The following is a 25,942-nucleotide window of genomic DNA, read 5'->3' as shown; positions in this document are numbered from 1 at the left end:
GTAGGTAGGGACTTCCTGTGAGCTGGGCAGGGGTGTCCCACCCCGGGGCTGCCCACAGTGTGCAGAAGACCCCAGGGATCCATGCAGGTGCCAGAGTGGAGATGTCTCCTTCCACGCCCTCCCTGCAGCTGTGGGGACATCAGTGCCACGCAGGGACTCAGCACCAACCTCCCTCAAGTCGGGCAGGGGGCTCAGGGACCCTCCCCAAAACACACCATGTGTCCTCACTTCAAGTCTTTATTTCCACAACTCCATCAGGATATAAAAACCAGCCTTTTCCACCCGAAATATGGAAAAAAATTCCCCTGGCAGGTTCAAAAATAAATAGATTTACAAACCATCTGCAACAATACCAAAGAGCTACAAAAGTCTTCTAAAAAACCTCGTATTAAATTAAACAAAAAACAGCTAAAAGCTCCGTCATAGAAAGGGGTTTTTATCCAAGTCCTGAAAAAAGGACCCACAGGTGAATTCCCTGGGGAGGGGAAAGTTGGGAAGCACCTTGCCTAAATCCCCATCTCCCCACTGCTGGGAAGGTTTTGGGGTGGGAGTGACAGGGCCGTGGGGTGGCCAGAGCATGACACGGCCCCAGAGGGTCTCCAGCAACGCCCCGGCCGGCACACAGCCCCCCAGATTTCCCAGTCTCTCCATGCCAGGATCCCCCCTTGGCTCTTTGGCAAAGCTGAAGGAACCTGCTGCCCTCCTGGAGCAGCCAGACCCCCGAGAGGCCTGGGGGCTGCCCGTGGGTACGCGCCCGCACGCAGCCGTGGGGCAGAGGCAGCGCAGCCAGCAGGGCTGGCACCGTGCTGACCATGGGTGTCCTGGGCTGGGGAGTGCTCTAGCACCACGGAGGAGGGACGGGAATCCCTGTAAAAGCACCGAGGGGTGGAAGGTTCTGGAATGGGGTGTGGGAGCGCGGCCAGCAGCGCTCCACACCGGGATGCTCCATAGGGCACAGCTGGGATGTCGCTGGCAGCACCTGGCTGGGTGATGGGCAGCCCTGGCTCGGCTTCTCCGTGGCCAGCTTGGGATGGAAAAAGGAAAGTATAGGAAAAGTTTGCACCTCAATAAAGAATAAAAGCAAGATTTCAAGATCTGATGAAAGTGCCAAGGGTTGGGAGCGCTCAGCGCTGCCCAGCAGCTCCGGGATTGGGAAAAAGGGGTCTGGGGGTGTTCACTCCAGCACAGGGGATCACCCCAGCACCTGGTGGTTCCGGGATGGGCAAGAGGGGACAGTGGTGGCTACCCTGACACATTGGATGGCCGTGGCACCAGGGACCACCCCACGGTCAGACCTCAGTGAAGACCAGCCCACACTGCTCCTGCCTCTTGCCGCAGCGGCGGGCAACGATGGCCAGATAGAGGGTGAGCAGGGCCACCCAGTAGCAGGCGTATAGAATGGCACCCGAGACGAGGAAGGCCACCTCGGTCTCGCTGAAGAGGTCCTGGCTGTAGGCGGTGTAGGCCAGCCCGCCCAGCAGCACCGCCACCCACACCGACACCGGCAGCAGCCCCACGAAGTTCACCACGATGGTGCGGCGCCCTGAGGTGCCCCAGCCCGACTTGTTGATGGTGGCAATGGCGAAGATTTTGGCGGGCAGCAGGCTGGACATGTAGAGGAGGGCGTAGAGGGACATGAAGATCATCTCGGCGCTGCCGCGCAGGAAGCAGGCGTAGGTGGCCTTGATGACGCCCACCAGCTGCACCGTCAGCAGGAACAGGAGGATGTTCCAGACGCGGCCGCGGTAGAAGAGCTGGATGACGGTGGCGATGAGGAAGAAGGGGAAGAAGCCGGTGACCACCGACTCGTAGGTCATCCAGAGGTGGTGCTTGTGGAACCAGAGCGCGTTGTAGAGCCACTCGCGGAAGTAGGACTTGCTCCAGCGGGTCTGCTGGTTGAGCCAGCGCAGGTAGCGCGTGGGCGTCTCCGTCAGGCACTTGGAGCGAGCCGTGTACTTGGTGCGGTAGCCCAGGCTGAGCACGCGGTTGGTGAGGTGCCGGTCGTCGCCGAAGCTGCACTTGCTGCCCAGGAAGGTCTGGTGGTACCAGTCCTCGAGGAACTGCTGCAGCAGCGCGTTGCGGTACATGCCCAGGGGGCCGCTGATGCACTGCACGCACCCGAAGTACGACTGGCACGCGCGCTCCACGTTGAAGGCCATCCAGTACCGCACGCTGCTCAGGAAGGACAGCCACGAGTCGTACTTGTTCAGGATCTGGGGAGGGGACGGACGTGAGCCCCGGCAGCGCTGCGGCCCCCGAGGCCCCAGCCCTGCCCTCCCTCACGCCGGCGTACCTGGACATCGCCGCCGACGCCGCCGACGTGGGGGTCGGCCTCCAGGATGCGGAGCATCTCGGCGGTGCAGGCGGGGTCCAGCACGGTGTCTGAGTCACACACCTGGGGGCAGAGGGAACGTCGAGCCCCGCTCCCGCCGCCCACGCGCGCCCGGCAGACGGCCCAGCCCACAGCCAGGCAAGCCTGAGCCACGGACGGCGAGACCGGGCAGAGCCCCGCAGACCGGCAGGCGATGGAGGGGAGCGGAGCAGCCAGCGGTACCGGGGCACCGCTGCCCGGGACACCCTTCTCTGGCTGCTGGCACCGAGGGAGGACCTGTCCCTGCCACCACGTGCGGGGACCTTGCACCCCGTGCCACACTGTCCCACGGGATGACGCCACAGCAGGCCATGTGCTGAGGAGGAGCTGATGGGACACCCATGGGCAGCAGTCAACACCTCAGTTACCCCAAAGCCAGCAGCCCCCAGCCCTGGTGGCTCTAGGCCAGTGCATGGGGCCAGATCCAGCCCTGGGGATTCCCGGGGCCGCTCCCGTTGCACCCACAGCCCCCGTGCCCGAGACGCCCGCTGCCCACATCCCCCAGCCCATGCACGCACCTGGATATAGTCCACGGAGTCTCCGAGCGCCCGGAAGGCCGTGTACATCACCTCCCGCTTCCCGCCCCACTTCTGCAGGATGCAGGAGTAGGTGTTGCTGCGGACCAGCGCCTGAACTCGAGCCAGCCCTTCCCGCAGCCCGGCCTCCGTCTCCCCCTCGCCCCAGGCGTGGAAGTTGCTCCTCCAGATGTAGCTGCCGCAGCGCTCGGAGCCCATCACGTCGCGGAAGATGTCCAGCATGTAGGTGTCGTCGGGGCCGTTGCCGTCCACCACCATCACCACTTTGAGGTCGGGGAAGGCGATGCGCTTGACGGAGCGTAGGCACTTGGTCAGGTAGTCGGGGTCCTCCTGGAAGGCGGCGATGCACAGGGCCACGGAGCGCCCCGGCCGCAGCGGCTGCCCCTCGCCCCGCATGCGCCGGTGCTCCAGGAAGGCGAAGAGGCTCTGGATGAAGAGGTGCAGCCCCAGGATGGCCCCGTAGAGGCCGAAGGAGAGGTAGTGCTTCTCCGTGTGGATGAACTGGTACCCTGTGACGTAGGCGGCCAGGATTCCCCCCAGCACCGCCACGGCGAAGAGGCTGGTCCCCACGACACGCAGGGCCGTGGAGAGGCTCCCTGGCATCTGGGGGGACACGGGGCGCCGTCAGGGCACGGGGACATCCTCCCCATCAGGTCACCCGGCACGCAAAAGCGGGGTGGCCCTGCTCCCCTGCTGCCCCACTGCCACCCTGTCCCTCACCGGTCACTGTTTGGGGGTGACACCTTCCCGGTGCCTCCGCGGGGCCAGAGGAGGTGCGGGGGTGCCCCGCACCCCGCTGTGTGTGTGCCAGGGGAGGTGCAGGGTCCCAGGTGCCCCACCGAGCACGGTGCCAGCTCCCCCATTCACCCAGGCAGGAGCGCGGCCGCTCGCAGGCGATGGCTGGGCTGGAGGACAGGGAAGGGCACGGGGATGGCAGGGACCGGGTGTCCCCGGGGGAATCGCGGCCGCGCAGAGCCCTCCCCCCCCCGAGCGTGTGCAGGGACCCCCGGCTGCGGGGAGGCAGCGGCGAGACCCCCGCCCGCCGCGGGCTGGGACGGGCGGCGCGGGCAGGACGGGACTGCGGAGAGGCACCGGGAGCGGGCAGGGGGTGCGGGCGGCTCGGGGTGCCCGAGCACGTGCGGGGCGCGGAGCCAGCCCAGGGACCCCCGGCGGCACCTCCCGGGCAGCCCCTCCGGCTCCCCCCGGTCCCGCCGCTCCCGGCTCCCCCCGGTCCCGCAGCCCCCGGCGCTCCCGGCTCCCGTTACCCCCGGCCCCGCAGCCCCCGGTGCCGCCGGGCTCGCAGCGCCGCGGGGGACCCCGAGCCGGCAGCAGCGGGCCGGGAGGGAGGAGGAGGGAGCGGGACTCACCGTGGAGGTGCCGGTGGCGGTGCCGCCGCTCCCCACCCGCCGCCGCCGCTGTGCGCCCGGCCCGGCCCGTGCGGCCCCTTTATACCGCGGCGGGGCCGGCACCGCCCGCAGCCCGCGGGGGCTCCGCCCGGCACCGGCACCACCGGCACCGGCACCGCCGGCACCGCCCCCGGCACCAGCACCGGCACCGGCTCCAGCTCCGCCCGCAGCCCCCGGGAACCCGCCCCGCACCGGCAGGACCTGGCACCGGCCCCAGCCCCGCACTGCGGGAGCGATGACCGGCACCGGCGGCACCGGCGGCACCGGCATCAGCAGCGCCAGCGCTGCACCGGCACTGGCACCATCACCGGCATCACGGCACAGCCGCTATACCGGCGGCACCGGCAGCGGCTCCGGTGCTGCACCGGAACCGGCATCACCATCACCCGGCACCGGCAGCAGGCGCGGGCAGGGCACGGAGCCAGCCCCGGGGACCCCGGCAGGCGCTCGGGGTGGAGGCAGCACTGGGAGGGGGTCACCCTGTCACCCCCAAAGCAGTGACCGGTGAGGGACAGGGACAGCCGCTGCATCTCCCCCCGCCCCGCTCTTGGGACACCCCCGTGTCACCTTCCTGTGCCACCCGCGGCATAAGCCACCCGTGTCCCCCTGTCCCCGTGGCCGCTGGGTGCCAGGGCAGGACCAAGGGCATGCGGGGACAGCAGCGCCTTGTCCCTGCGCTGGCCCGATGGCAGGGGACAGCCAGCTCCTGGAGGGGCCATTCTGAGTCTGTGGGAGGCACAGCCTCGAGTCGGGGCTCAAATTCAGCACTTTTGGGTTTCTCAGCCCGGCCGTGTCCTGCTGTGCTGGGAGCTGGGTGGGAGGAAATGCCGGGGTTGGCTCAGAGACCCGAGCACCAGGAGCTGGCAAAGGGGATCCCTGCAGCAGGAGCACCCTGGATGGGGACATGGCCAGGACTCCCAGCCTTGCAGGGAAGGGGGTGCTGGACACCCCACCCTTGGCAGGACACAGGGCAGCTGGAAATGGGGCTGGGGAGCAAGGGGGGCACCAAGCTGGGTCCCTGAGGACTGTGCTGCCCCACACTGTGGGTGTGCAGGAATGGGGCCCTTGGGGCTGCAGCACTCGTGGGGACTGCCCTGCCCAGAGGGAGGAGGTGACTCTGATGTTGGGGTACCCCTGAGCGCACAGTGGTGAGAGGTGGTCCCAGCCAGGTGCCCTGTAGGGTCTCAGCCCCTCCTGAGGGTCTCTTGGTGCCACAGCAGAGGGGCCCATGCTCAGACCCTGCGGTGAGGGAGCCCCCGGACTCTTCAGCGTTCTTGTGGTGTGAGTACAGTGCCAAGGAGGGCCACAGAACTCCACTTTGGGAGCCCCCCTCCCTCCTGACTCCCCTCGGGGACAGCCACACATTTGGTGCTGCCTAGCCAAAGGGAGCCTGAAGCACTGGCTCAGGCTGCTTGCCCAACTCAGGGCTCACCCTGGGGGTGTCACAGGGTCTGGGACATGACCACAGTGGCACCCCTGAGCTTTGCACGGCCCCACAGACACCACAGACACGGGGATTAGCACATCTCAGTTTAATCCCACGCCTCATCCCAGCGAGGTTCCCTGCCCCCGACACCGCCAGCGGCATCCTGCAGGGCACAGCCCTGTCCCCAGAGAGGAGCAGTTCATGTCCAGGGGCTCAGCCCCGCTATGGCAGCACCACGATCTTCTTCTCCAGGCTCTGTGGGGGGAACAGGACCCTCCTCATGGCGGCGTCCAGCTCCTCCAGCGCCAGCTGCGCGTGCAGCACGGCGGCGGCGTCGCGCTCGGCCGCGGCCACGTGCTTCAGCAGGCGGTACAGGTCCCGCAGCACGTCCCGCAGCACCTGGGCACGGCACGGGGCAGGGATGGGCTCAGCACCGCCCCCGGGCACGCTGGCACTGCCCCGTCCCCGGGCGCCGACCCCCCAGCCCCCCGTGACTCAGTTTCCCCGCAGCACGCTGTGGCGATCCCGCAGCCCAGGGCACGGGGGCGTGTCGGGATCCCGGCCGCGGGGATTCCCCTGGGGAACCGGCTGCTTCCCCCGCGGGAGCTGAGTCCCAACACGCTCGTTACTGGGAACTGCGGAGGGAGGCCGCAGCGTGCAAAAACCGGGCATTTCCAAGGCAAATCAGCGATGAACAACTCCCACAGCTCCCCAGAGCTGGCACTGCCCCAGCATGGCGTGGCACTGCCCATGGCACAGCCCAGCAGCTCAGAGGGACACCCCACAAAGCCCCCCTTCCCCAGGATCTGCTGAGGGAACCCTTTAGTGGGGTTTGCCCAAACTGGGCATCTCAGTGCCTCGGGACTTGCTCTGGAAGCCGCTTGGGAATGAGCCCTGCAGCCCCTACAGAGCAAGGGCCGTCCCCAAGGTGTGCCCAGGAGCCCCCTGGGGGCTGTCCCTGCCCCAGGGACCGGCAGGGGCTGACCCACCTCAGTGACCTTCTCACTCAGCCCCCGCAGCAGCAGCACCACCACGTGCACGGCGGCTCTTCGCACCTCAGCCTCGGGGTCTGTGCGGGCTATGGCTGTCACACAGCAGGTCACCTGTGGGGACAGGGCAGGGGGCATCACCAGGGCCTGAGAGATGCAGGGGATCCCATGGAGCAGCCACCGACGTGCTGGCAATGGCCCAAGAACGAGGATGGGACCCCCGTGCCCTGCTGGGTGCAGGCTCCCAGCAGCTCCCCCAGGGCCAGGCAGCACATGGATGCTGTACAAGAGTCTGTATAAAAATCAGGCAGAGCCAAAGGAATCTAATTAAACCCCAGCAGTGACAGCCGGGAGAATTAGCAGAGCTCGCACCTTCCCAAAATAGCAGCGTGTGGCTCACTGGCATCACATCAACTGCCGGGATCCACCGGTGCCGAGCGGGAACGGAGCAGCCCCGGTGCCAAAGCCACGGTGTCTCACTCCAGGAGCACCGGAGGGGCCCAGGGTGAAGCTCCCGTGGGGCACAGACCCATGGCTCCAGGGCTGCTGGGCCCCTGGGGGTTGGGCTCACCCCACTGGGGTCTCCCAGCAGCTCCCAAAGCCAAATCTCACCCACAGCCTGCAGCCGGGGCGGGTGAGGGCCAGCTCCTGATACTGATGATAACCATCATGATAATTAAGATAGAGTAACAAGGTGTCATTAAGCGGGAGGTGTCTCTGGCAGGCACCACTTGTGCCCCCAGGTCTCCTCTGGCAATGGCTGCCATGGGTGGAGCAGGCACCAAAAATTAGGGCCAGAAGGCTGGAACCTCCCTAGTGTTTGCCTCAGGCCCCGTGACTCTTATACCCCACAATATCAGCAATTATCACTCCTGTCCTTAATGGAAATGTCCCGTTTCCATATGGAAAGGCCCCGTTTCCACGTGCCCAGCAGCCCAACCATGTGCTAACAAATGCAGCATTAAGGAGAGAGCCGATGCTCCCCAGGCAGGGTGAGGGTGAGGGTCAGGGCCAGGATGGGGCCGTACCTCGTGGATGATGGATCCCAGCTGGAAGCCCAGGTGCTGGCAGAGCTCGCCCAGGTTGGAGAGGCTGCTGGCCCTCAGGGCTCCGTCGGGATCGCGGGCCCCCCGCAGGAAGGCGCGGATCAGCGGCTCCCGGTGCCGGAACACCATGTCCCCTGCCAGGGAGCAGAGCCTGTGTCACCCTGCCTGCCAAAGCTCCTCTGGGAACAGAGGGCTGGGGCAGCTGCCTCGCAGCACCGCTCAACAGCTGCACGCAACATCTGGAGTGTGGCTGTGCCCCCCAGCACACAGAATCCCGTGGCACAGAACCTGGGGCTCTTTGGCACATTCCAGTCCTCCCATGGGGTCACTCACGGTTCTGCAAACACATCGAGTGTGAATCTCAAATTCTGACACCATCCAGACCCAATCCCCGGCCCCAATTAGCACACAGAGGTGCTGTGGATGTGTGAGCTGCTAATGAGAGCTCACACCCGTGCTCAGCATCCACAACCATCCCAGGAGTGTGGTCACCCCACAGCAGCTGTGAGCCCCACGGTGTGGACACACCTCCTGCCAGCCAGGGCCTTGAGGGCTGGAAAGAAAGCTCCAGAAGGCCAGCTGGCCTGTAAATTCTATGTTTTTCCAGCTCTCTCAAGGTCTGGAAACTCCTCAGACAATGGTGTCCTGCAGCAGATGGAGGCACTGGGGTGGATGCTTGGGATGCCCCAGGGTGTGGGGACAGGAATGATCCTTGGGGCAGTGGAGCCCCCATCACCCTGCACGTGGGGCTCAGGCTGGGGACTGGCACAGGGTGGGGGAGCACAGGGCAGCCCTGTGATGCCAAGGATTTGCTGGGGATGTCTCATGCTCTGTGCCTGCATTCCAGGACATGGAATTACAGCAGTATGAGCAGGGCAGGCTGATCTGAGCGGGATCCCCTGCACAGCCAGCAGTGCACCAGCCTCTGTACCAGACGGCTACAGAGGGGGCATGCAACATTTCCTTTCCCCTCCTAGACAGGGAAAGCCACTCCAGTGGGACAGAACACAGGGCTGGGGACAGGGCAGGAGCGGGGCACAATAGTCCCTTGGCAGAGCAGGAGAGCTCAGAGCCACAGAGAGCTGTGGAGGGATCCTGGAAACCCTGGATAAATCCTTGCTCTCAGGTGCTGAAGCTCTGCAACAGGAACAACCTGGTGCAATTTGTTCTATAAATACGCTGGCGAGCTGGGACGCGCCGGAGCAGCTCCTGCGGCACCGTGGGGAGAGCCAGGGCAGGACGTGCCACTGTCCCTGGGGCAGGACGGGCCACCATACCTGGGGCAGGACATGCCACCATCCCTGGGGCAGGACGGGCCACCATACCTGGGGCAGGACGTGCCACCGTCCCTGGGGCAGGACATGCCACCATCCCTGGGGCAGGACGGGCCACCATCCCTGGGGCAGGACGGGCCACCATACCTGGGGCAGGACGTATCACCATCCCCAGGGCAGGATGTGCCACCATCCCTGGGGCATTATGTGCCACCATCCCCAGAGCAGGACGTGCCACCATCCCCAGGGCAACTGCCAGGGACAGCCTGCACCCAGCCAGACACTCGGGCACTGCCTGGGGAGCTCTGGGACTGAGGGGCTCTGAGCTGGTCGCTGGAACCCCACAGGACACAGTGGGATGTCCTGAACCCATCCCAACAGTGAGGATGGACGGTGGCACAGCCTGGCACCGATGCCACAGCTGGCAGAGCCCAGGGATGCCACTGGTGCGAGGGAATGTGGCACAGGGGCATGCCCAGCCAAGGCACAGAGTGCCCACCCAGTGACCAGGGAGCTCTGCCTGGCTGCCCCAGCACCGTGGGCACTGCTGCCACCTCCCTGGCCATGCACAGCTCCAGCTGTGTGCTCTGCTGGCCAGGCCTCCTCCACAGAGGCAGACAAGGCATTTTAGGACGTGTCCCAACAGCAGATGCCAGAAAGGCATCATCCAGCTTCCACCTCTGAGCCCGGCGTGTCCGGGCGCTTCCCGGCAGTCTCCAAGGCCGGTGCTGCCGACCAAGGGGATGGGGGGCAGCTGGCAGGACCCCTCACCCTGCTCCTGCTGCTGGCAGGACCCCTCACCCTGCTCCTGCTGCTGCCAAACCCCTGCCAGCTTCTCCTGGGCTTTCACACTCTGTTCACCTTCTCACAACAAAAGTCCCCTGTGGGCTTTGCCCTGGTAATGGTGAGGCTGAGCAGCGCTGTGGCTGCTGGCAGCGGGCAGTGCCATGCCCACGGCCAGGGACTCACCCAGCGCCCGGGTGACACGCATCAGCACCTCGCCCAGCTTCATCCTCGTGACAGCAGCCATGGTGTCCTCCTTGCCCTGTGCTGGGCGCTCGTACTGTGCCAGCAGGACGGGCAGAATCCGCTCTGGATACTCACTGGAGAGCAGGGCAACGCCTGCAGGGGAGAAAAACTGGAAAATCAGTAATTTAGCAGTTGGCAGCAGGTGTCCTCTCCCTGCTGCTGGGTATGTCCTTTGACCAGTGAGGACTTGATGGGCACTGCAGCCAATGCTTGGCACAGGGTCTGGTCACTGCTCCCAGCTCTTGGCCATCAGCACACGGTGCCAGCGTGTCTCTGTCCCTGCTGGATTTACCTGGCCCAGAGTGGAAGCAGGAGGCAGTGTGTGCCTCCCTGGGGCTGGTGAGAGACCACATCCCAGATACAGGGATCCATCCATTCTCCAGCTCCAATGCCCTCCCCTGAACACACTCCAGCCCCTCAACGACTGTCTCGTCATGAGGGGCACAAAACTGACCCCAGGATTGCAGGTGTGATGTCCAGCACATCAGGAATACACCACTGGAGTCTGGCCCCACGAAACCCAGCAGTGCCACAACCCCTGGCTCAGTCCCAGCCCTGCTGCTGTGCCAGGGAGCAAGTGGCACATGGGGACCCATCTGGCACAGCCCCCAGGCCTGTGCTTGGCACGGCACGGCTCGGCAGGGCACAGGTGCCAGTGAGTCAGTGCTGCAGGAACCCACCAGGGTTAATCATGGCAGCTGCAGCGGCGTTAATCACTGCACGTTAATCACTGCACGTTAATCACTGCACGTTACAGCCTTTGTGCTGCAGCCCCGGGCAAGGACAGGCCCGGCCCTCTCAAGACCGTACAGGCAGGGGAAGCACGGCATGAGCTCCTTTCCCAGCTGCTGCCAAAGGTTACCAACCCCACGGCAGCGGTGCCAGCGTGGCTGCGGGCCCGGGGCATGGCACACATCCCCTGCACGGAGCCCAGGGCACTGTGACCATGCAGTGTCACACAGGGCACACACAGCCACCGCTGCAGGAACACCTGCCTGCAATCCCACGGCAGCCAGAGCTGTGGGGCTGTGCCGAGCGTGCTGGGGCAAGCGCTGACCTGAGGGTTTCCTAGGAAGGGCTGTGAGTATTCAGCAGCTGCCACCTTGGCAGAGCCCTCAGGAAGCACCAGTGGGTGCCCCATGTCCTGGTCCTCTGCCAGCCTCAGCTGAACAGACCCCTCCGTGGGTGCTGGGGCTGTGCCCACGCTGCGCTGGAACTGCAGTCCCAGCCTGTGGCACAGACCTGGCACAGGGATGGAGACCAGCTCCAGGGAGTAAGAATAACTGGGAGATGAAGTCTCCAGCTTCGGGAGCTTGGCATAGAGCCCACATGTGGCCCCAGGCTTGATGGAACAGCACAAAGCCACAATCTGGGAGGGCAGGAGATGCCGAGCCCTCAGCCTGGCCATGGCTCTGCTGCCCTCCACTCCCAGGGCACAGCACAAACCCTCCCTGACAAAGGGCTGGCACTTGCCCAGACAGGCACTGCTCACCTTGGATGGCTGAGAGGTACACGAAGGCGTCCTCGTGCTGCACGTTCTCCAGGAACACCTGGAAGGAAGGAAGGAAGCAAAGTGCCACTAGCAGCAACCCAGCAAGGCCAGAGGGCTCCAGTCATGGTGACCATCTCCAGCCTGATGGCCTGTCCAGCCCCAGCTCTGCTGGTGAGGACACAGCAGGGGACAGGGACCGAGCAAGGGACAGGGACCTCAGCAGGAGCCCGGTACCTGCAGCAGCTTCTCCTGCAGCCGAGCTGCCTCTGGATCCCTCTGGGTGACCAGGCTGGCGAGGCGGCGCAGGGCAGCAGCCCGGGCGGGGGGCTGGGGGTCGCAGGCTGACTCCAGCAGCTCCTGCAGCCCACCCGGGGCCGGGCTGGGGGCTCGGGGGGCTGCGGAGGCACCGGGAGCACGGGCCCTGCTCTGCTCCGTGCCGCTGCCGTCCCTGTGAGCAGGGGGGCCGGGGGCTGTGCCCGCAGGGCTCCGTGCCGCCGTGCCAGGCTGCGTGCCCAGCAGCCCGTGGGCAGCGGCGCCCAGCGAGCCGGGCGAGCAGGCGCCGTGGGTGAGGATGGCGATGCGCAGGTCCGAGGCCAGCTCCTGGGTCAGGGGCTCGGGGTAGCTGCGGGACAGCTCCTCCAGCAGCGGCACCAGGCGCTTCAGCACCGCGAAATCGCTGGATCTCAGCTGGCAGGGAGAGGGGCAGCGCTGGCTGTTAGCCACGGAACCAGGGCTCGCTCCCTGGCATGCTGCCTGGAGGGTGGGCACGGGGGTGAGGAGCCCCAGGTCAGGAACCTGGCTCTGGGCACCACGAGCCCCTCCTGGCCCAGTGCCAATCCCAGCCCTGGCAAGGTGGGAAGCACGTGAACCTGAACAACAGCAGGGTCTGGGTATGGGGACCAAGCCAGGGACATCCCTCCCACCAGCTCTCCAGCACAGCTCCACACAAACCAGTCTCCCTGTCCCGTGCAGCTCCCCAGCACAATTCCACACAAATTCAGTGCCACACTTGCCATCAGTCCTGCCTGGAAGGACGCTCCCAGCACAGCAGCTATCACCTGTCCTGAGCTGGAGAAGCTCTTGCCCTAACCTGGATTTAACTGCTAAAATCTGGGATGTGAGGCCTGAAAAAGGGTGCTTCAGCAGAGATTTTGGATGGTTGCATAAAACCCCTTGCCTGCTGAAACCCAAACAGCTCTGCAGCTCCTTCCAAAACCTTTCACATTCCATTTTCCAAATTATGTCACTCCCATTAATGCAAAAGTGGGAGGAGGAACTAGGCTGGGAGGGGCCCACTGCAGCCACAAGACTCTGGCTTTAACTTCTCTTCAACTACAGTTCTTTTCCCAGTATTAGAAATTTAGCAATAAGAGACAATAAATAATCTTTTTCTGTTAACAGCTGGATCTTCCTTAGGGCAAATCCAGGGATGAAACAACCCCAGCAGCTCCGTGATGGCAGCACGTTAATGGAAGTGCCATTGCTCCCCATGGCAGCTCCACTGACTGACACAGAGCTCACATATATATACAGGCATTACAAGGTAACTGAGAGATATAAATAACAATATAAATATGTATAAAATGTAAATATAAAAGTATAAGGGGATTTTCAAGGGTACAGCCCACGTGGGAAGTTCACAACGCTCTGCAGCCAGAGTCTGCGACCGTGTGGGGATGCAGAGGGTGCAGGGCTGGTATTTAAAGATGCTGTATGCAACTGCACTGTTCTGACAGTGCCTTTTTAGGAGAGATTATCAATTAGTTAATTGGGCTCTTGGGGGGTGCCATGCTCTGATTGAATCCTTGGTCGCACCCTAGCACTGCCCCAAGGAAAAAAATTGTATGTCTGTGTCTCTAGATGTATTTACAGGCTGTGACCGAGCAGGGACCCCAAGCCAGGGCATCCAGCCGTGCCACTGCACCCTCAGCTGGCCATGGCAGTGCCAGCCCCACACCCCACAGCCCACACCCCTCACCTGGACGGCCCCGCCGAGCACGGCGGCCACGAGCCCCATGGCCATGGCGAGGGTCTGCGCCTCGGCCGCCGCGCCGGGGCCCCGAGCAGGGTGGGCACAGGCTCGCTGCAGCACGGCTGCCAGGAACTGCTGCACCTGCCAGGGAATGGGCATCAGCAGCAGGGACAGCCCAGGGCAGCCCCCGCAGCTCCTGCTGCCTCTGAGCACAGCCCAGGGTCCCTGTCACACACAGTCCCCAGCACAACCCCACACAAACGAGTGTCCCTGTCACACACAGCTCCCCAGCACAATCCCACACAGAGTACCCCCATCCCACACAGTTCCCAGCACAATCCCACACAAACGAGTGTCCCTGTCCCAGAACGCCCCAGCACAATCCCACACAAACAGCACAATTCCACACAGGTCCCCAGCACAATCCCACACAAACAGCACAATCCCACACAGGTCCCCAGCACAATCCCACACAAACCAGCCTCCCTGTCACATGTGGCTCCCCAGCACAATCCCACACAAATTCAAGGAGTGTTCTGACTCTGCTCTCAGGGATGCACAGGGCTGCATTACTGGGGTGTCCGTGCAGGGCCAGGAGTTGGACTCAATGATCCCTGTGGGTCCCTTCTAATTCAGAATATTCTGTGATTCTGTAATTCCGTGAAACCCTTCCCATTTTCCTCCTGCTGCTGCTCAGCCAAGTCACATCCACAACTGGGACAAGGTGATGGTCAATCTGGGGGGGTCTCTCAGCTGCAGAAGCCCCCCTGGGGCTGGAGGAACAGAGGGATCCCAGCTCCATCCCTGCCTCCTGCCTGGCTCCACCATGGGATGGAAGCTGGGATAGTCCCAGAGGGGAGCTCAGGGTGGGTGTGTATGCAACTGCCCTAGGTAAAGGCTTGGAAATCCCAGAGCCAAGGAGCTCCAGCCCCTGTCTACAATCCTCCACACCAGCCTCCCCCTTATCCTGCACAGCTGACACCCCAGCTGAGCCATTTCCTGTGTTCTCACTTACTTTGGGATCTTTCCCACAATATTTTTATTCCACATGTAACCATCCTGCCTGGTTGGCATTGGCCTTCTCCACACTTGGCACCAACACCTCTGATCCCACAGGCGTCCTGCCTTCCTAACAGATCCTGAAATGAGGGAGTTGATGTTCTCCACGCCTTATCTTCCCCCAGACAAGCCTGGGAAGGGTTTGGATCAGGGTCACTCCTACCTAACAGGTGTGTTGCAACAGAGGAGAAACTCTTGTGCTCCTCTTTCAGAAAACAAAGCATGAGGGCGACAAGGTCCTCTTGCACCAAATTCTAAACTTCCACCCCCAGGGCACTGGGTGCAGGCAGGATTTCCTCCTCAGCTGCCAGATTCCTTGAGCAAGGAGGGAGGCTGTGGGAAAAGGCTTTGCAAAAGGCTGCATAAAAGGCTCAGGTACCTGCTGGGATAATTATTCCAGAGAAGAAATTCCATCAAATAGCAAGCAAGTAAAAAAAAATTGAATATTTGCTCTCACAACACAGTGACACACGAGCTGGAGGGGTTGAAGTTATATTTAATATTTAAAAAAAAAAAGGAAAATTGTGAATAAATTAACAGTGGATTGCAACTGCAAAAAAATTAAAACTTAAAAAAATAATCTAGGAAAAAAAACTTTTTTAAAGTGGGAGGGAAAAAAAGAAAAATAAAACACTGGGGCACAGCTGTGTCTCAGGCAGGAGGAGAGAATCCTTGGTGCAGTGAGGAAATCAAGCTGACCTTGATTATAGAGGAGAATACATAAATAAAATAAATGTGCAGCTGGGGGGGCACAGCAGCTGCTTCTCCTGGGCTCCCCCTTTGGGAGGATGGACCTCACTGGTTCCCAGCCCATTAGGGCCCCCAAACACCCCAGGGAACCCCTGAGTGCAGAACCTGCTCAAAGCCTGTCCCTGCCCCAGCCCGGGGCCTCGCTGAAACACAACCCAGGCAGGAGGATAATGGATCTCTTGTCTGCATTTCCTTGGTGGTGGGTTTGCATCCCAGACTCCTGGCTGGACCCTGGCAGAGCCCTTCCCCATTTCCCAGCGCCTCTGGGCCCGGCGGGTGGGTGTGATGGAGGCAGGTGGGGACAAAGCTGGGCTGGCCGTGTCCCCTCTGCTGCTGGAGCACACAAAGGTTCCTTTGTCCCGCAGGAAACGTGAGGAAACCTGCCTGAGCCATCAACAGCCCTGCCCACGGCAGCACGGGGAGCTGGCATGGCCGGGGCGCTGGGGAAACAGCAATAAACCCAGCAGGAGAAGCTGAAAGGCACAGGACCTGCAGGGATCCAGAGGGGAGTGCCAGGCTGCCCTCGGTGCCAGCTGCCTTCCAGACTGACCCCATCCAGGGCACGCTCAGGGGAAAGATTGTAAATATCCTTTTTGGGGCCAAGGGGCACCAGTGGCCTTTGAAATTACAATATTTCATAAATTTGGCACTGCCCACTCATGAATGTAGGAGCACGGTTGTGCTAATCAGATTGCTCCCATCCCACCTGGCCATGGACACTTCCAGGGATGGCACAGCCACAGCTTCTCTGGGCAACCTGTGCCAGGGCCTCACCACCCTCACAGGGAGCAATTTCTTCAGTGTACCCCTTCTAACCCTGCCCTCTGTCAGAGGGAAGCCATTCCCCTTGGTCCTGTCACCCCCTTGTACAAAGCCCCTGTTCAGCTCTCTGGGAGCTCCTTTAAGGGACTGGAAGTTTCTCTAGAGGTCACTTTGGGCCCTCCTCTTCCCCAGGCTGAGCAATCCCAGCTCCTTCAGCCCTTGCCCCTGGCAGTGCTCATTCGATGCCCCCAGGCTCTGCCCACCAACCTGCTCGATGTCAGTGAACACGGTGTCCGAGACGCCCTGGCACAGCGCAGCCACCAGCTGCAGGACCAGCAGCTTCCTCCCCTGCCTGGCCTGCTCCTGCTCCAGCTCCAGCAAACTCCCTCCAGGCTCCACAGCTGGGTTTGGAGCCTCCTCATCCTCCGCAGCCACCTGAGTCAGCTCCTGCCGGGAAGGGAGGGCAGGCAGGGGTTAAACACCGGGCCAGCAATGCCAGGTGAGTCCTCACAGCACCACCACCCTGCAGCTGCTGGATGAAGGGTTCTGAGAGCTGTCCACAGCTCCTGGGTGTCCCATCCCTGTCCCCTCCTGGCACTATGGGCTGGAGAACAGAATCCCAGTCCAACCCAGGCCTGGGGGGAAGCGTGGGGGCTCCAAGGGAGATCAAAGGAAGCAGGTATGGATGGGGCCCCTCTTCTGGAGCCAAGGAAGCAACAGGGATTATTCCCAGCCTCCAACACACTTCAGACATGCTCCTGTAGTTAAAACAGCCCAGGGGGAGGATGAGGGTTAACCCCTTCAGGGATAGGGCTGCTCCCACTCCTTGCACACAGGGCTGCCCCAGCACACACAGGGGATGATCCCCCTTTTGCCTTCTGCTTGTCCAGGGAACCCCTTCCCACAGGCATGCCCCAGCCAGGGGCTGGCTGCCCTCACCTTCAGGCAGTGGATGAAGAAGTCTCCAGCCAGACCACTCTTCTGGCAGTGGGACAGGAGCTCCACCAAGCTCTCCACATGGCACTGCTCCAAGGAGATCTTCTGGTACAGGGCCTCATCTTCGTCACTGGAACAGGGTCAGGTTGTGCTGCATCAGCAGCACAAACGCCCCCAGAACCCCCTGGCACCCAGCCTGCAGGGCATGGTGAAATCCCAGGCTGAATTTCTCTGGAAGCCTTCCTTCCCAGCACTTCCCAGCACAGCCTGGAGGCAGCTGAGCCACACACTGCCCAGGTCATTTGGGCTCTGCTTATTAACTAACCTGCACTCATTAACACAAACCATGAGCCCAAAACATACATTTCATCCAGCCCATAAACACCATGATTAGTGCTGGGGAAGTCAGGCAGAGCTGTGGCAGCAGGGGCATGGGCAGAGCCAGTATGGAACACGTTTAAAGCAGTCCCAGTTTAAGCAAGGCAGGGCTGCTTCTAATTCTGGCCCTGCAGTACCTAAAGTTTGTAAAAAGGCTGGAGAGGGACTTTGAGCGAGGGCATGGAGTGACAGGACAAGGGGGAATGGCTTCCCACTGACCAAAGGCGGGTTAGATGGGATAATGGGAAGGAATCCTTCCCTGTGAGGGTGGGCAAACCCTGGCAGGGGCTGCCCAGAGCAGCTGTGGCTGTCTTATCCCTGGCAGTGCCCAAGGCCAGGTTGGATGGGACTTGGAGCACCCTGGGATAGTGGAAGGTGTCCCTGCCCATGGCATGGGCAGAACAAGATGAGCTTTAAGGTCTTTTCCAACCCAAACCAGTCTGTAATTCTAACTCAGGCCAGGAAAAGCTTGAAAAGAAGCCAAACCAAACAAAGGTATTTGTGGGGATTTTACTGCAGGTGCCCCCATCTCCCAGCACACCCCTGGCACAGCTGTGCCCCTGCCTGCCCCCAGTGCTGCCCTGGCAGCTCACAGCCCCTCTGTTCAAAGCTGGGCATCCCAGCCTGCGTGGCTGGAGACTAAAGGCTGCAGTTAACTCCCAGCATGGGCAGCTCTGCCTCCACTCAGAGGCCATCTGCCCACACCAGAGGAGCTCTGTGACGCTGGCACCGCCACCGCCTGTGCTGTGACCGTGCCACCTGTGCCCGAGGGACTCTGCTCACTGTGCCACCACGCAGGCTGGGGCTGGGGGCTGGAATGTGGGGGGTGTTGAGACTGGAAAGGCACATCCCCTTCCCAGACACTGCACAGCAGGCAGGAGTGCACAGCAACGCTCGGGTGAAGCGTGATGCTTTGTGCAGCTGGAAGTCAGAGCTCTGCACCACGTCCAGGGAACCTGGGGGCTGTGCTGGCTCTGTGGGCTCTGTGTTAGTGTCACCTGCCTGAGCCTGAAGGGATGAGACCCTGTGGGATGGCTCTGGCAGCCCCTGCTTTGCCCGGGCTCTGTGCCAGGAAAGCCCTGGGTGCCCAGTGGCTCGGGGACTGCCCCACAGCACTCACCTGATGGTTTCCTGCACGACGATGGCAGCACCGCCCTCGCTGCCCACCTGGAGCTGGCACCGTGGGTGCAGGGTGGGCACGTGGCTGCTCAGCCCAGCCAGGCCCCCCAGCACAGCCAGGGCCTGCTCCCGCTCTGCCTTCTCCAGGAACCACAGCAGGATGTCCTGGCACGGGGAGCTGCCAAGGGGAAAGGAGCCAGTGGTGACACTGCTGTGCCCACTGCACCCTCCCTGCACAGCTTTGGGATGAGGGACGTGGCTGGAGCGCCCTGGAGCAGCCCTCCCTGGGATGCTCCAGCTCCTGGCTCTGGCAGCTGAAGCATTTGTGCCTGTTCTAAGGGAATCAGCAGCACATCCTGCCCTTCTGGTGCTCCCAGATGGAAGGATTTGGGTTCCTCCACACTTCAGGCTGGCAAGGAAGCGCTGTGAACACCCTTGGCACGCCCTGCCTGCGCCTCACGCCGAGGTGACAAGGGCTGGTGGCAGTGCCAAGGGAGAGGAGGAAGGAGATGGGAGCGCTGAGGTGGCACGGGGAGCCCTGCCAAGGGAAGAAGCAGGTTAATGAGGTGGAGCAGCCACATTGAGCCGTGCCAGGGGTCTGGAAACCCGAGCACTTCCAGGCAGCTGTGGGTTCAGCCATCCCTGCCAAATTCCTGAGCAGAGGAAGCAGTGACTGCTGGCCCAGCAGCAGCAGCTTGAGCCTGGCGTGTCCCACAGCCTGTCACAGCACTCACTGCTCTTTGGGGTGATTAACGAGGCCTTTAATATTAAACAGCACAGGCTGTGTGTGCACACACCTTTTAGGGAAAGCCTGCACATGCCAGCATCACCAGAGCACTGTGTAATCCCACCAGGAATGCTTTCACCAGGCTGGTCCTACCTGCAGGGACAGCCTGGGGGGACCAAGGAGAGAGGACGGCCAGCACCGGTCACCCCTGTCCCTGTCACAGCTGGCACACGTGGTGCTTCATGGTACCAAGGAGAGAGGACAGCCAGCACCGGTCACCCCTGTCCCTGCCACGGCTGGCACGTGTGGTGCCTCCCACCAGTCACGGGGAGCTGGGCACGGTGTGGGCATCAGCTGCCAGGATTGCACCAGAGCAGTGATCCCAGATTGGAGAATGATCCTGTACTGCCAAGAGGCAGTGCTTACACTGTTTTCCCAGTTTTTATGCCATTTGTAGACCCCTCCATCCAGTTTCCAGCATCACTCCCTCCCTCCATGGACAACCACAATCCCTGCTCCAGGCAGAGCCACCCTGTGCTCTGAGGGCACGCTCAGCTCTACACAGAACACCCTGGCTCCAGGGAAGACAAAAACTAACAGAGGACAGGCTGCCAGTGAGGCTGTGTGCTGGCCTGGGGTTGCTGCCTGCTTGGAACAGAGTGCTCTGGGGTGAGGAGGAGGATCTGTGCTCCTGCCTGTGCCCTGTGGCTGCTGCAGAGGGAGAGCCCAGCAGATGAAACCCCAGCGGAGCACAAAGGCTCCCTTACCGTAAGTATGACACATTCTGCCTGGCGAAGGAATAGAGGGAAAACACCACTCCCAGCACTGGCTGCAGGGATCCCAGCAGCAGGCTCGAGCTGTCATTGCCAACCACAAACACCTACAGAGGGAGAGAGGGGCACAGGGAGGGGAGTCAAACACCTGCAGGGCAGAGGGGAGCCCAGGAACACATCTGAGCACAGGGCAGCTGCCAGGCAGGATGGTGGAGGGCTCTCAGCCTCTTCCCTCAGTCTGGAGGCTGCCTTCCCTGATTATGCCACATTCCCTATTAAAACCTGCCTTCAGCACCACCTTTCTCTAGGAATCTGTTTAACCACAGCAGGGCTCCAAGCTACAGGAAGGCTGCAGGCAGTTTTCGTGAAGTCTGCTGCTCAGGAGTAAGGTCCTGCCTCACCCAGGGATGCAACAGGTCCCCTGGCATGAGCAAAACCTCACTGAATGACTGCAAATCTCAAACACAGAGATCAGTCACCAGCAGGGCAGCGGGGCTGGTGGGTGCTGAGCTCAGGCTCTGGGGGGACTGCAGAGGCTCTGGGAATGTTGTTGGTGCTCAGGGGAGCATTACAGGGGCTCTGGGGATGCTGTGGAGGCTCTTGGGGGGCTATAGGGGCTCAGGGGTGACTGCAGAGCCCCGCTCCTCCCCTGCACCTCACCCAGCACCCTCCCCAGAGGCTGAGAAATGGTCCCCAAGGGCCCTGCCCTGCTGCACTGCTGCACACAGAGCTGTTTTCATGTGCTAATCCCCACGGAGCCATTCCTCCTCCCCAGACCCTTGTGTACACAAAGGCTCCCGATGAAGCCCCAAGGATGGTTTCTCACTAAGCATCAAATGACACTTATTAGGCAAGAAACGCCCCCCCAAACCTGGGGTCCCCTCACTAATCTGGCTGCTGTCAGGCCCCCAGTGCTCTGCCATTAAGGAGGGACCTACCCCAACCCCCCCAGCACTGCTCTGGGAGGGAGCAGCCCTCCAGACCGGTCTCTGCCTGCCAGCCAGTTACAACAGATCATTACTGGGAAAATACACAACAATCCCAGCATTTAAGAGCTTAGCCTGCCTCGGGGCATGCCAGGAAGCAAGTCACCAGCTCCTGAAATTTGAATTCCTGGAGTGGAGATGTCCTTGTGGGCTGGAACGTGCAGCAGGAAGCTGCTGGAGCCTGCAGGATGGCACTGGGGTTACTGGGGGGATGGCAGGAAATGAGTTATGAGGGGAGCTGTCACAGGAGACACCTCCACAAAGTCCCCACCCTTCTCAGGAAGCACAAGGATGGACCTCACCATCCCTCAAGGCCAAGATCTGTGCTCCAAGGAAAGCTCAGAGCTCCTCACAGGGCCTAAGGAGGCTCCAAGGGGGCTGGAGAGGGACTTTGCACAGGGGACAGAGTGACAGGACAAGGAGCAATAGCTTCCAACTGCAAGAGGATGGGCTGAATGGGATACTGGAAGGAATCCTTCCTGTGAGGTGGTGAGGCCCTGGCACAGCCCATGGGGAGGCTGGGGTCCTCCTGCACACGAAGACCAGACAACTGAGCACGACTGCAGGAGACACTGACTGGGTCTGTGTGGCCCAGCACACACTGAACTGCTCACCGGGTCTCAAACCAGCCTTTTCTCACCCAAAGCAGACATGGTACCTTGAGCACATCTTCCACACAGCTGCCCAGCTCTGCCTCTGGCACCAGCACGGCCCCTGCTGTCAAATCCTGCAGTGCCAGCTCTGAAAGCAAAGGGCACACACATGAGCCCCCAAAACAGCCCAGAACTGCACTCCCTGCACCCCAAAGCACTCCCACAGCTCCCTTCCCTCCCCATGGGAACAGAGCAGCCCTTGTTAGCCATCCTAATTGTGCTGAAGTGTCATAAACCCCCGAGGAGACAGGGAAATAACACAGACCACAACTCCAGGATGGATGATCCCCCAGAGAGCTGCTGGCCCGCGTGAGGAACCAGCAGCAAGCCCAGAACAAGGACGTCAGACTGGGAGAGGCTCCCAAGGAGCACGGGGCAGAGCCAAACTGCTCAGCTGCCACGCTGCAGCGACTGCACTCAAACAGGGGTAAATATGGGTTACCCAGACAAACTGACAGGGCCAGCACACGCAGCTGGGCTGCCACGCTGCCCAGCCCGGCCTGAGAAAACTCGGAGGGAGCGACAAAAACCAGTGAGGAGCAGAACCAAAGGCTTGCCCAGCCCAAGGAGGTACCTGCGGCCTCGGAGCCGCGGCGCAGCGGCGCCAGCAGGGGCTGCAGCAGGAGCCTCTCTGCCAGCTGGGGCTGCTCCCTGGCCATGCTCAGCACCGTGCTGGTGGCCACGCGCTGGAACTGCCGCGCTGACACCTTGTCCTGCACGTGCAGCAAGTCCAGAATCTGCAAGGAAAGAGAAACAAGGATCAGCAGCCCCTCGGAGGGGACAGCCCGGCGCCTCGCAGCAGCCAAGGAGCCAGCCATGTGCTGCTTTGCTGGCAGCTGGCATGACATTCCGTGTGGGGAAGAGCCAGGGTCCTTCCACCCCACCCAGGGCACCTCTCTGGGTCAGAGCAGGAGCCTGCACCACTCCCAGAGCCAAAGAGCTACACAGAGAGCTCTGTGTAGCACAGTGACAAGTCCCTGTGTGATCAGACATCATCACCCAGCATTTCAATAAAACATGGAAAATTCAAGAGTGGAAACGGCCTATTGCCAGGAAACCATCTCCACGTTGTGCTGGCTTGAGCCAGGCCACACTAGAGCAAAAGGAAGAGCCCCAGCACCCTCCAAGCTGAGAGCTGGCTCTGCATTCCCCAGCAGAGGGGACAAGGGACTTACCTGGGGGCACACCTGTCTGTAGTAGTCCTCGAGGGACAGGCACTGCTGGGGGCAGGCAGCCAGGATCTTCCCAACTGCATCACATTTCCTCCAGTCCAGAGCTGCTGCTTCAGCACCAGCACCACCTACAGCAGCAGCAGAAATCCTGGGTCAGCTCAACCCACGGCCAGCTCTGGCTGCAGCCAGGTGTTCCTAGCCAAAAATTGGATTTTGGGTTTTTATTGCTCTTTCAGGAGACATCTGAACTAAAGGATAGAAAGGGGAAAATTGCTGTGCAAGAGCCCTGATAATGGAAAGCAACTCCTACAGCCAGGTGGGTGAGCCAAAAGGTGGAGAGAGGTTGTGCTTGGGTGGTTGGAGTTGGCCAGATGAGATTTTGGCACTAAAAACTGTGGGATCCAGCTTGTGGAGAGCAACAGCTTCCTTCCCTGGCAGGACATGGAGAGCAGGGGATGGGATGGGTCTCACTGTCCCTACAGCTCTCACAGCCCAGTGCCCAGCGCAGCTCCCACCACACTGGCACTGGGACGGGGCACTCCCCAGGACTGATCTGGACACACACACTGTGTGACCCCATCGAGGCGCAAACAGCCTTGGAGCCTGCCAGCGTGGCCCTCTAACACATGTGTATGCCAAATCAGAGCAGTTTGGGAGCTCAGTGCAGTCAGAGGCACAGTCTGTGCGTCACCATGCCACCTCAGCCTGGCACAAGCCAGCCCCTGCACCCAGCTCTGTGGCTCTGCTCTTCTGGGGTGAACTGTCTCCAGACACCTCTGAATCTGTGATGCTGGGGCCCAGGGCCGCCCACTCACCGTCTGTGCCCTCCAGGACACCCCGAACCACAGCCTGCACCCCGCTGGGCCTCAGCAGCCTCTCGGAGAGCAGGTGCCCGCAGAGCCGCCGCAGCCAGCCCGGAGCCGCCCCCGGGCACCTCTGCAAGGCAGCAAAGGAGCAGGTGAGGAGCCTGCCTGCACACACCTGTGCCCAGCCCACCCTGGGCACAGCCCATGCTCTGACAGAGCACAGCACACAGGCTTTGAATTGCTGCTTCGTGCAGCGGCACAAAGCAAATCGGGAATTAACGAGAGATCAGCCCTCAGGTGCTTAGCATGCTATTCCATCTCTGCAAGTGTCCCAGGCCAGGCTGGATGGGGCTTGGAGCAACCTGGGACGGTGGAAATTGTCCCTGCCCATGACAGAGAGTGGAATGAGATGAACTTTGAGTTCCCTTCCAGGCCAAACCATTCTGGGATTCTATGATTCTATTACAGGCATTTTCCCATGGGGACTTTCCTAAAACAACACTTAAGAGATTCCCCATCTCCTCCTCCCCAGGATGCTTTGGAACAGCCGCAGAGAGCAGCAGGTGCCCTGTGTCATCCCCTGAGAGGGAAGGGCGAGGTTTGGAGGAGCAGGAGCTGTGCTTGGCCGGGCACAGTGGATGTGGGTGCCAAGCCAAGGTGGCACGTGCGGCGATGACAGTCCCTGGCACACCCACACTCCGCTCCTGCCACACACCCAGCAGCCTCCAGCGCTCGCGGACTGGTTTTTAAGGTGTAAGAACATTTCCAGCGGAGCAGCATCCTCGGCGTGCGGTAACCACGGGGTAGGGATGCTGAAAGCCCGGTGTCGGGGATGGCCCCGGGTACCTGCTTGGGCTGTCCCTGCAGGACGAGCAGCTCCTGCACGGCCAGCGGCTGGTAAACACGGTCCAGGATATCCCCCAGGGCTTCCCGGCACTGCGCTCGCTCCGCGTCCGAAACGCCCTGGAACAAAACACACCGGGGCTCTGATAAAACAGCTCGGTCCGGGCGGTGTGCCGGTGCCCCGCGGGCTCCCCTGGGCGGGCTCCGTGCCTCCTTTCTCTGACACGGGGCAGGACACGGGAGGCACCGCGGGAGGAGCGGGCTGGGACACGCACGGCACCCCCGGGGAGCGGGGCACGGGCTGCGAGTGCGGCACGGACCTGGCAGAGGGCGGCGGGGCCGTGTCCCAGCGCGCAGAGCCCGCACAGCAGCAGCCGGAGGTGCCGGGCGAGCAGCGGGGCGCCCAGCGCGGGCAGCCGGGCCAGCTCCACCAGCGCGGCCACGGCGGCGAACAGCCGGGCCCCGCGGCTGCCGGGCGGCGGCCCCAGCGCCGGCCCCGGCCCGAGCCCCGGCGGCAGGTGCGGCAGCAGCCCCAGCCCCACGGCGGCCCGCAGCGCCCGCCGCAGCGCCCGCTCCTGCCCCACGCTCAGCGTGTCGGCGCCGGGCGGCGGCGGCGCGCCGGGAGCGGCGGGGGCGGCGGGGGCGGCGGCGAGCGCGGCGAGGCGCTCCTTGAGGCACAGCAGCAGCGCCAGCAGCCCGCAGGCCGCCGCCCAGCCCGGCTCCGGGCCCGCCACCCCGGCCGCCAGCGCGGGCGCCCGGGACAGCACGGCCGTCCGGAGCTGCCGCAGCGCGGCCCAGCCCGCTGCCCCGGACAGCCGCTCCTCCAGCGCCGCCGCGTTCCTGCGCAGCGTCTCCGGGCTCAGGGCGCGCTCCTTGCCGGGCTCGGCGGCGCTGTCGCTATCAGCGGGCGGCCCCAGCAGCAGCTCCAGCGCCTCCAGCACACGGGCCGGCTCCGGGCCCGGCTGCGCGCCGCCCGCCATGTCCGGAGCGCTGTCGGTGAGCGCCGCCATGCTGCGGAGGGCAGGGAATGGGCGGGGCCGCCGCCGGCCGCCATCTTGGGGAGGGCCGAGGGGCGGGGCCGCGCCGCTGCCGCCATCTTGGGGAGGTCGGGACGGGAGGAGGGCACGGCCGGAGAGCGGGGCGGGACCGGGAGCAGGGTGAGGGACGGGAGCGGGGAAATGGCTGCCGCTGCCAAAGCGCGGGGTAGGTGCGCTACTGGGGAGGAACGCTTCTCACTTGAGAGTGCTGAGGCCCTGGCACAGGTGCCCAGAGCAGCTGTGGCTGCCCCTGGATCCCTGGCAGTGCCCAAGGCCGGGTTGGAGCAGCCTGGGACAGCACAAGGTGTCCTTGCCCGTGGAGGATGGAGTTCAATGATCCATAAGGTCTCTTCAAACTCCAACCCTTCCATGGTTCTTCTTTCCCTATGGAAGGGGCCAT

General features: G+C 62.5%; 3 protein-coding genes across 3 annotated transcripts in view; 1 reads left to right on the top strand and 2 right to left on the bottom strand.

Moving 5' to 3' along the window:
- Window positions 1-2: 2 nt before the first annotated feature.
- On the bottom strand, window positions 3-3,510 carry HAS3 (hyaluronan synthase 3). The gene is made up of 3 exons (XM_063168232.1): window positions 2,890-3,510; window positions 2,294-2,395; window positions 3-2,213 (listed from the first exon to the last, which is right to left on the bottom strand). The coding sequence occupies exons 1-3, from the start codon at window positions 3,508-3,510 to the stop codon at window positions 1,290-1,292; spliced, it is 1,647 nt and encodes a 548-aa protein (XP_063024302.1). The 3' UTR covers window positions 3-1,289.
- A 2,320-nt stretch (window positions 3,511-5,830) lies between these two features.
- On the bottom strand, window positions 5,831-25,515 carry TANGO6 (transport and golgi organization 6 homolog). Its single transcript, XM_063168227.1, has 17 exons — window positions 24,826-25,515; window positions 24,509-24,625; window positions 23,672-23,792; window positions 22,860-22,984; window positions 22,259-22,421; window positions 21,690-21,772; window positions 20,040-20,152; window positions 18,547-18,723; window positions 17,052-17,178; window positions 16,380-16,559; window positions 13,548-13,682; window positions 11,804-12,256; window positions 11,570-11,627; window positions 10,018-10,170; window positions 7,757-7,908; window positions 6,729-6,842; window positions 5,831-6,138 (listed from the first exon to the last, which is right to left on the bottom strand). The coding sequence occupies exons 1-17, from the start codon at window positions 25,513-25,515 to the stop codon at window positions 5,962-5,964; spliced, it is 3,138 nt and encodes a 1,045-aa protein (XP_063024297.1). The 3' UTR covers window positions 5,831-5,961.
- LOC134424443 (cadherin-1-like) overlaps window positions 25,469-25,942 on the top strand; it is a 20,228-nt gene continuing 19,754 nt past the window's right edge. The window contains exon 1 of the mRNA XM_063168231.1: window positions 25,469-25,501. Within this exon, the coding sequence (XP_063024301.1) occupies window positions 25,484-25,501 (18 nt within the window). The 5' untranslated portion in view covers window positions 25,469-25,483. The remainder of the gene's footprint in view (window positions 25,502-25,942) is intronic.

The sequence above is a fragment of the Melospiza melodia genome, chromosome 13 (assembly GCF_035770615.1).
Source record: "Melospiza melodia melodia isolate bMelMel2 chromosome 13, bMelMel2.pri, whole genome shotgun sequence".
NCBI lineage: Eukaryota > Metazoa > Chordata > Aves > Passeriformes > Passerellidae > Melospiza > Melospiza melodia.
The sequence above is the reverse complement of the archived record's forward strand: the minus strand, read 5'-3'. Positions and strand labels throughout refer to the sequence as shown.

Excerpts from the sequence above, each read along its gene's own strand:
- HAS3 (XM_063168232.1), bottom strand. The coding sequence starts at position 3,510 with ATGCCAGGGAGCCTCTCCACGGCCCTGCGTGTCGTGGGGACCAGCCTC. Across the intron at positions 2,396-2,889 it reads ACTCCGTGGACTATATCCAG|GTGTGTGACTCAGACACCGT; the intron begins GTGCGTGCATGG and ends CTCTGCCCCCAG. Across the intron at positions 2,214-2,293 it reads GCGTCGGCGGCGATGTCCAG|ATCCTGAACAAGTACGACTC; the intron begins GTACGCCGGCGT and ends TCCCCTCCCCAG.
- TANGO6 (XM_063168227.1), bottom strand. The coding sequence starts at position 25,515 with ATGGCGGCGCTCACCGACAGCGCTCCGGACATGGCGGGCGGCGCGCAG. Across the intron at positions 18,724-20,039 it reads CAGAATGTGTCATACTTACG|CTCCCCGTGCCAGGACATCC; the intron begins GTAAGGGAGCCT and ends TCCCCTTGGCAG. Across the intron at positions 12,257-13,547 it reads TGCTCGGCGGGGCCGTCCAG|CTGAGATCCAGCGATTTCGC; the intron begins GTGAGGGGTGTG and ends TCTCCCTGCCAG.